The following is a 10,604-nucleotide window of genomic DNA, read 5'->3' as shown; positions in this document are numbered from 1 at the left end:
ATATCCAGTAAATATTTTTCAGCTCCCAGTTAAATGCCGAAGACTAAATCTCTCAATGAATTTATCGGTGAGTGTGTGAAATACCGACAAAATTTATCCGTTTATAAATTTATCGGTGATTGTAGCATTTGCACTAAGCTATTGTGAAAGGCCAACGGAAACACTCCATCTGTAAATTCATCGGTATGATTGGCATTTCCCTTAAATGCCGACGGATACACTCCGTCGGTAAATCTCTCAGTGAGTATTTTTAAATATTTTAAAAAAAGTTATTTAGAATAAATAATATAAAATTATATAAATTAATAGTAAAAAAACCAATTATGCAAATAAATTTTTTATTAAATTAACTATTAAAGTCAAATAATATTCATTACAAATTAACATAATGGTAATGCAGATTGGTCTTCCAATAAGAACGCTTCCAAAAAATACTTTGCTTTACCTAATTATGGATCAAACCAAAACCAGGAAACTTCTGTTTATCTGATTGAAAACCAAACATAATGTCACCGTATTCTGATATAACATCATGCAATTTTTCACCAAAAAGACGTAGGGATGCAACATCTTTTTCGACTCTACCAACAAAGAAATCTTTTATGTTCTTTCTGTATCTGTGATTCGGTGACAAGAAATGATGGTGACAGTCAAAAAAAGAAGTTGACCTCTGTTTGTTAGAGTGAATGCCTTGTTGTTTTCCATGCAGTATAGACATGCTAGTTTTCCATGCATACTCCATCCAAAAAGCATTACATAAGCTAAAAAATAATTAATAATCCATATCAAAGCCACCCTCATAACAAGATTCTGTTTCCTTGATATATCATAAGTCAAAGCTCTAAAGAACCACAACTAAGCCAACTCATCAATCAACGGTAGAAGACAAACATCTATATTCGACCCCAGGCTGCTTGGACTAGGTATGACAATAGATAAAAGCATGAACTCCGGCCTCATACACATTCCTGATGGCAAGTTATAAACCATAAGTATGACTAGACAACAAGAATAAGAAGTAGTAATTAACCCGAATGAGTTAAATTTGTTTGTATACAACCTAAGATGTATATTTCTTGATTCAGCTGAAAAGTAAGGATGCATACTGTTAAAATATTTCCATGCTTTGTCGTCAAAAGGATGCGTCATCACTCCATCAACCGCATCATGTGATTGGTGCCATGTCATGTGCTCAGCAATTCTTAGTGACATTAATAACCTCTGCAGTTTAGGTATGATTGAGAAGTATCTAAGTGTTTTATATACCACTAGAGTCTTTTCCATGTCAGGTCGGGGTTTGTAATGGAAACGTTCACATGTCATGTGCTTTGTCAGCTCAACATTTTCAAGGTAATATAACATGCAGAAGTTAGGGCATATGTCAATTTTCTAATATCCTAAACTGAGGGGTTTCATTATAGACTTCACAGCATAAAAGTTCTCTTTCAACTTGTTCCTTTCAGGTAAACTGCTTCTCGCCCATTCAATAATTTTATCATATTAGGCCTCACTTAACTCATGATCTAACTTGATGGTGAATACCAATGCTACGGCTGATAATTTACTATGGTTCGTGTAGCCATCCTATAATAGTTCATCAGAATTTTTCAACAAATCAAAAAACCTAACTACATCTCTATTAGCTTCTTCTTCTATGATTGGAAATTGATTAACATTACCTTGATTCATTCTTATTGCATCTATAACCATATTCCTGTAAGGATTAGTGTTGTCATTTTCTGCTTTATGCAAGTTGATAGCATTAGAAGTTGATCTAACCATCCTTTCTTCCATGCTCTTATTATGAACAAATACTTCTCCATGTGCATACCAACACCTTTTTATTTTGACACTTTTTGCATGTACACCAAATATCGCATTTAGTAAAATTTCTGGGAATAGATGTTGTGAAATTAACAAAACTCTGAACCCTGTTACAATAATCTATCATCTGTAATCTTTGGGATGAATCTCGATATATCCATGACTTCTATTGAACCTCTATAAAATTATGATGACAACATGTAATAATTAACTATGTTAGGTAATAAATTTGAATTGTAAAAATATTGGTTTACCTCAAGATTATCCAACAAACTAATTACAACATCTCATAAATGTTAAATATTCATTATCAATTATCAATGTTCATACAAATTAATACATATAAATTTATAAAAATTACAACTCCGCAATACCATTGATAAAAATTAAAATGGACCTGTTAAACAACCTATTAATTATTTCAAAATAAAACATGTAATTCGGTAATTCAATAAAGTTTCAACAATTTAGAAACAAATATAATTTTACAAAGTCTAAAACAACTATAACAAGTACAAAATTATGCATTGATATACTATAAGTTCGTTTAAGAAATAACAATAAAACATGTACATATACTAACAAAATATATATACTAAAAAAAACAAATTAACATTTAAATGTTAAAATTTAAAAAGATAGAATTACTTATAAAAACTGGTAAAATCCGTTAATAAATCAGAACACGAATGTTATGTCCACAAAACTTAAAGAAATATGACTTGTGTTAAGAAGATGGAGATTTTTTTTTAGGCAGGGGGGAGGGGCTGGTTGTTTGCAGTATGAGAGAGTTGGGATGGAAAAAAAGAAGGAGAAATAGGGGAGGAGAGGGTCGGTAGAGTGGTCATATATTAACTTTTGTTGATGAAGTCACCAACGGACTACTTTTGTCAGTGATTTTGTCACCCATTCTGACGGTGAATTGGTTACGTCACTGTGCGGAGATTTCAGTTTGAATCCCTTGATGATTCAGTTAGCAATTCAAATAGTGAATCAGTCACATTACTATACGGAGCTGCTGGTTTAAATCCCTCAATGATTCCATTGGTAAAATCACCCGCAAAAACTTCCATGTCAATGAACCATCTTTTTTTTTTTAAAAAATTCTGAATATTCTATTTATGATTCTATCAATATATACCAACCGAAGTAGTCCAACCGATATATATCAACAAAATTACAGATGAAAAATTTGCCATCAGTAATTATGATTGAAAATTACTGACAAAAATATTCTGTCGATAATGCCGTTGGTATTAAACGAATTTCTGGTAATGTTTTAATGTGTGTGTATTATTTTTATTCAATATATATAAATTATTTATGTTACTATCATCATTTCAATAATTATAAATGTCATTATTATTAGTGATGGTGGTGATGATATTTTTTCCAATATATTACTCCAACTATTATAGCCATCACCACCCTTCTCCATTTTACTTTTCTTATTCCATCACTAACATTATGATAGGGTTAAATATTTTAAAATATTATTATTATTAATATAATGTTATTTTTTTTTGTTTGTTTTCAATGATGCTATTATTAATAAAAATTGCAATTTAATTACTTTTACAAATTATTAAATTAAATAATTAAAATTAACCCTATAAGATTTCACTTGATTAAGGTTAGAGTAATGCAACATTTAGGTTGTAAATGCATAAATTAAATTTCTATGTTCGCAACTAATAAACCTAATCCAGAACAATGAACAAACTACTCCAACAATAATTAAAAAAAAAAAGAAAAAAGAATATCATGAAAGTGAGGATATATATATATATAACTTTGCAATGAATGATCAAATTGAATATGATGAAATATGTTTATATGCCATTTTACTAACGGGCCCTCAAGCCCATCATCCAGGCTATTGATCCATGGTGGGGTATTAGGATCCAGGTTCCTGTATCAAATATGAAATTGGGCCGGTTGAAAGTCCATTGGACTAGCAAACTCTTAGATGGAAATCCAATAATGAAGCAACGAGCCCAGCATGAAGCCCATGTTCTTCTTGGATTTGGACCAAAATCAGTCCATAATATAATTCAGCAGACCTTACGTCCCAGGGAATCTGAAACGACCTTATGCCAAGCCGAGCCCGGGCTTGGCGTCACATGCCAAGCCGACAATATTCTTGAACCAAAGCACCACAAACAAGCTGACGCTGACTGGAGTTTTTATTGCACTCACTAAACGTATTTGATGCATTCAAATTTTACAAGAACACTGGCGAGCAGTAACATATTTAAAGAACAAGTGGAAATTGTCAGGAATCATCTATTGGTTATAATTTGTTGTTAAGACATATTTAATGAACATATATAAAACTATATTAAATATGAGACATATTATTTTTTTTTAGTGAAAAATTTATTGAAAATTATTCCTTAATAAAAAAATTTAACATGAAATATTAACATATTTAAAATAAATTCTGGGTAAATAAAAAATTTATCTTTAAAAATTCTTGATATACATGTATTTACAAATCTAAAATTCATAATCAAGCATTAAAAAATTATAATTTTTTTGTATAATTTATATATAAAAGTTTTAAAAAGTTAAAATTAAATCTACCACCAAACTTTTAGAAAGAAAGGTTTTAAAATAAATAGGTTTTATGCTTTAGCCATAAATGATCTCTCGGCTTGCACCGAAGCCTAGGTTGTAGGTTTTTGGTTAAAAAAAAGTTATTATTTGATAACCCATGATTAAATTGTGTAACTTTTCTCTACGCAAACATTTTATTTTCAATGGGAAAACATCTTGTTTTAAAGGAAAATAAAGTTAGATGATTTTTGTACACTGAGTAATTTGGTCAATACAATAAGAATTAATTTTAGTAATCATTAAAATTATTTCTTCATCAATTTTTATTTTAAAAATCAATATAAAGAGAAATTGAAGAAGAGATGTTTTTCACATCAAGCAGTTGCTCGTATGCTATCCTTTGTTATTTTCCAACCTTTTCGACTCAATTTTTCTTTAATTATTCTAGAGTTTAGATTTAATTTGTTTTTATAAAAATAATTTTAATTTAAAATATCTGAATTAATTTACGTGTATAACTAATCTTTGAATTCATTAAATACATTACAAGCAAGTAAAGTACCATGAAAATAATATACATATATATATATATATATATATAGTCAAATTTGAATTCTTTTCATGACCGCTAAGCTATCCTTAAGTGCTCTTAAAATAATTTTATTTTTTTAAGTTGTGTTCAATTTTTTTTAAAAAAATAATTTTAATTCAGAATATTTAAATCAGTTTACGCATATTACATTTAATATCTAAATTTACTAAACACGTAAAGTACTATAAACGTAATATATATATATAAAGTCAAATTTGAATTCTTTTCATGACCGTTAAGCCACGTTCTCAAGTGCTCAAAGATAATTTTATTTTTCTAAGTTGTGTGCATTGATTAATAGGGAAATTAATTAAGATATTGTATTGGAATTCTGGGAGGCTAGATGCATTCAATTCACTTACATCAAAAGATGAACGAAAATACTTTAAATCTATCGCGCACGCTAGGTTTGAAAATATTGAGAAATGCTGAATATCACTAAGGTCCATGTTTGTACTAGTTATGATAGCTGAAAGCCCCGTAGAAACTCCATTTACTGCTCCAGTTGAAAAACAAACTTGCTTGTAGTTCCATATACTATCAGGCAAAAAAGCGCCTGTGAAATATTTTTATTCATATATTATAGAAACTGAAATGTTCAATTAAATTACAATTTAAATAACCAAATATACTTATTGAATTTGATAATCGAAAAACAAACAAACTTTATTCCATGTGAGATTAATATACTAATAATAAAATTTTATTCAGTCCTGATGAAACGTTCCAGCACAATATGCTCATTCACACGAGAAACCTTGGGATCCCGCCTTTGTTGCCTGTTTCCTTAACATCCCTTGCATTTTGCTCCATCAACTCTCCGAAACTGAACTTCCTGTACATTGATGGCTTCATTCCACTCTCTATGACAGAATCTTTTCTGGGGCAATATAAATATGCCAAAGAAAACCTTTCAGCTTGTTTGGAGGCAAGTACCCGATGCCTTATGCTTTTGTAAACATCGTTGCTCACTACCTGCATCGTTAAATATGCAAGTAAATTGTAATCACTAATAATATAGCTTCACAAGTTCATAGGAACATACCTGAAATAAGTCACCGATATTAATTATTAGAGCTTTTGGATTAGGTTTAACGCTAATCCATTTTCCATTCATCCATAGTTGCAATCCTCCAATCTGATCTTGATTTAATACATTGACGAAACAGCTATCGGTATGGGGCAGCGCGCCCAACACCTCAGAAGAGAATGGACACGGAGGGTATCTGTTCATTCGAAGATAACTAGTTTCTGGCAGACAATTCTCTTGAAAGAAAGTGGAGGAAACACCCAGATTCTCAGCTAGAATTTCTGACAGGTGTTTAGCCAATTTTTCAGCAGTTGCTGTATAAGCTTCAATGCTCTCTCTGGAAATTAAGATGGAGCAATGGTGGAAAGATTAGAAATACGTTCAATCAAAAACAATGCTTGTATAGCCAAATATATATTTACAATTAGGTCGGAATGACGATTTGCAGTAGGAGGCACTCCATATTAACATACTTAAGTTTGCCTTGAAATGAAGAATTCTGTCCATGCTTGCGCATGAATATGTAATATCGGGGTGATTCGTGATTCAAAAAAGCAGTGTAGCCAAGAAGAAATGTACAGGTTCTCTGGAATAACTTTTTTGAATTTCAAAATAAAAATTATTAAAATAAAATGTATGGTAATTAACTATAAATTAAAATAGGATGGCCTTTTTATGAGACGTGACCAAAAAGTATTTCAACACTGCATTAAAGATTAACTGATATTACCAAATATAATTATAGGTTTAACTGAAAAAAATTGAAAAAACAAGGATCAATGTTGACAAAAAAACAATTCCCTATTTTTATAGTTCAAATGACATGATATTCCACACATTGGTCCTTATAGTTTTTTAATTTTACATTTTATTCATAAAACTTCATCTAATTTGTATTTGAGAGAGAAAGCTTTAGGATAGTTAAATTCTAACCATCTAATTTTATAAATTCTTTTTTAAAAAAGACACTACACAAAAGTGGTTTCTACTTTGAGTTATACTAAAATAGATTGGAGCTCAAAATGTTTTTTATTATATTTAATTTGAAGTTTTTGGATCTATTTAAATTTATTTTATAGTTGGAAATTGGATTATGAGATTGATAGGATATTTTGTTTCATTATAACATGTTAAAATATAAGGTTTTGGAGTATAAAACCTTGGACCATCAATTTCTATTTAATGGAGCCATCTCAAACAATCCAAAATTGTCCAAGCCAACAATGAATATTTAATGTTACTATTTAATGGGTTATTTTTATGATAATATTAAACAAGTACATAAATAATTATATATGCAGCTAATATATGTATCCTTTCGAATTTTATCATGAATATTTGATGTGATTATAATCTCTTATTTATATAAAACTTCTTTAAATTTAATTATTTATTTATAGTGGCATACATTCAAATAAAAATTATCAAAACATAATATTATGCTTTTGATTGAAACTTTCCTTTTTAAATCATCATAATTTTTTATTAAAAATCCAATGCTTCAAATACAAAAAAAAAATTCTTTTAAAAAAAGGAAATATATAAATAAAATGCTTATATAAGAAACAAGAGTTTTTTTCTTAAAAAAATATTTATAAAAAATTTGTTTGTCGGACACAATAATTTCTCGATCGATATTTTCTTTAAGATTAAAGAATCTTTCCTATCTAAGTAATGTGTTCCTCCCTCTTTTATTAAGAAATTAATTTGGTCATCAAGTGTTATTATAACCTTTCTATGTGAATAAAGTAAATCAAATTATGTGCATATGCTATATTTTTGTTTTCTTAGTTTTTTTGTTATTTTCTTACAAAAAGAGTTGAATTTGAAAGAAAAAAAACACTATTTTCAACTAAATTTACATATGAATTTTTTTTATTTTTCCTTTTTCAATATAACCTTTAAAGAACACAATCTTATTTTTTAAAATTTTATTTAAATTTTATTTTTTAATATTAGATTGTTTTAAAAATTGTGCTTTTTTAATTGTTTTCAATTTTCTTTATTTTAGATTATATACTGATTTTATTGATTTAGTTTTTTTTTCTCGATTATAATTTTTAAGATTAGATCTGTTCGAAGTTAGGATTCATAATTATGTTTTATATTTTTTTTATGTGAATTTATCTTGATCTTATAAACTAGATTGTTCATTTAACAGGGCAACTAGGGTTGATTCAATTTATTTTTTTTAGTGTTTTTTTAATTGGTTTTTTTATTTGATTTACTTGAAAATTAAACTTTATAATTTTTTTTATTTGTTTTTTATGAGTTTTTTTATCTTATAACTCGGGTTGTGGGTTTGACATGTTAACCCAAGTTGAATTAAATAATTTTTTAAAATTTTATTTTTCAATATTATATTGATTGAGAATTGATCTTTATAATCTATTTTAACTTGTTTTTTATAGGATTATCGTGTTTTTATGACCCGAGTTGTAAACATATTAATCTAGATTAATCTAATATATAACAATCCTAATATTAAAAAAAATAACATTTAAAATACCTTGCATCAATTTTTTAAAGAGATATCATGAAATAGAAATCATATTCGGAGTTTGTTTTCACCTAATAATCACCTAAGCTAAGGTAGTTAACAAACCATTAGATACACCTTGCATTCGTGAACTTATCTAGGTAACCTCAAAGTTTTCACTTGATCACACAAGCCTAAGGTAATTAGATCGACCAAAACTCTTTAATTTGTCAAGTCCACATGCTGCATTATTTAGCTATGATAGGAAATTTAAACAGTACCTGAGAATCCTGTATTCACCACTGATTTTTGAAAGATCTGTGAGAGGTATGTGGAAGACTTCTAACCATGGGAGCTGCCTCAAACAAGTGGCTGTAGGGTTACTCCATGTGTAACCAGGCAGATTCAAAACGTTTTCTTCAGCCTTTTTGCTGAATGGATGATGGAAAAGCTTCCTTTGCTCCAGTTGAATGCGCTCCAAAATCTCCTGTGGAATCCCATGATTCACAACTTGAAAGAAGCCCCATTCACGAGCAGCCTGCCTTATCTCTTTTACACACTGCTCTCCCTCCGAGAAGGAGAGAGTCAAACGGTGAAGATCTATTGTAGGCAGCTCATGCTCCTCGTAATCACTCATTATAATATAATCCTCGTCTTTTGATATTAGAGTATCATTGTTGAAGAGGGATTTGTATTTCTCTTCAAATGGAGGATCCATTGTGTTAGGAGGGGGAGAGGGACGAATGAGGGTGAAGGAAAGAATGTGATTTTCTTAAGTTTTGAAAGTAAAATGAGTATTTCATCAGTTTATATAACGCTAGGAAACTTGGAGTTGCAGTATAATATTATGGGAATTGGTTTTATAAACCAAATAATTGGTCTTCTAAGCCAAATTAAATGTTAGGTCCACACTCATATTTGAGGTAAAAACAATGATGAATTTTTTTTACCCACCATGGTATTTTAATATAAAATATTAATATATTTTTAAAAATCAATTAAAACTAAATAAAAAATTCTTCTAAAAATACATTTAAATAATAAAAATTTCAAATCTAAAATAGTTTTATTGATTGAGCAATGAGCTTGTGGGCTCATGATTTTAAACTCAAGTTTAATTAATAATTTTTGTTAGACTGTATAATATCTTGATATATGAACTAATACATTAATATTTATATGATAAGAATGAATTTATTTATAAGTAATTCATGAATATTTTTCATGAGATATGAATATTTTTTTATAATTAATAAGCAAGGATGAATTATAATTAAATAATATTTTAGTTTTAAAGTCCTGTAAATATATGTCTTGGTTAGGTGGCCTAGGTGGAAATATGTTATGAAATTTCTTTAAGTTTTTTCTTTATTTGTTATTTGTTTTTCTTTGACATTTTTTTTATATTCAAGAGCTTAGGTTTGTTATTTTAAAATAGATATTAAATATAATTCATTTGAGTTTATTGAATCTTGTTTAAAAGTATATATAAATAGAAAGGAGTTGCTGAAATCTTATAAGGCCTATTAAATGTAGTTTTTTGGCACTAAATGAGGAGCAATAAATCATTAAAGATAAATAATTAATCATTGAAAACAATAAAAAATTCAAATTGGATTTTTTGGAAGAACTTCAACAAATATATGCTCTAAACTATTTTGTCTAATTATAATTTTAATATTTGTTTAATTTGCATCATATGGTTGATTTTTCATATATATATATATATATGCAAGTTTATATATTTACTTACTATGCATGCTAGCTTTTGTATTGATTGTAAAATTATCATATTTCTATGTGCTTGCATTATTGTAAATTAAATAAATAGATTCACTTGTTTAACCATCTTATTATTTTGAGAATTTTTGAACAATTAAAAACTTGATAATATCATGCAAATATATTATGTTTCATTGGGTGGGTGGAGATCGCTTGCAAACACCAATTATGGCATTGTGTCACCGGAAACATCTATCATTTAAACTCATATGTCTACACCTCTCGATTTATATATTTTAGGTGGCACAAACATGTTTTAAAGAAATAAAAAAGCTCTACATCTCAGGCTCTAGCCTCAGCTAGTCAAATAGACTGGTTTTATTTCATAAGATGATAAA

At 28.4% G+C, this 10,604-nt stretch overlaps 1 protein-coding gene across 1 annotated transcript; it reads right to left on the bottom strand.

Annotated features, from left to right (window-relative positions):
* Positions 1–5,626: 5,626 nt before the first annotated feature.
* On the bottom strand, positions 5,627–9,250 carry LOC105130174 (gibberellin 2-beta-dioxygenase 8-like). The gene is made up of 3 exons (XM_011032548.1): positions 8,766–9,250; positions 6,021–6,342; positions 5,627–5,950 (listed from the first exon to the last, which is right to left on the bottom strand). Exons 1-3 carry the CDS (start codon positions 9,200–9,202, stop codon positions 5,720–5,722), a joined length of 990 nt encoding a protein of 329 aa, XP_011030850.1. The 5' UTR covers positions 9,203–9,250; the 3' UTR covers positions 5,627–5,719.
* Between the last annotated feature and the right edge of the window lie 1,354 nt (positions 9,251–10,604).

The sequence above is a fragment of the Populus euphratica genome, unplaced genomic scaffold, assembly GCF_000495115.2.
Source record: "Populus euphratica unplaced genomic scaffold, PopEup_1.0 scaffold95.1, whole genome shotgun sequence".
Lineage (NCBI taxonomy): Eukaryota > Viridiplantae > Streptophyta > Magnoliopsida > Malpighiales > Salicaceae > Populus > Populus euphratica.
This window is presented reverse-complemented; position numbering and strand designations above follow the sequence as displayed.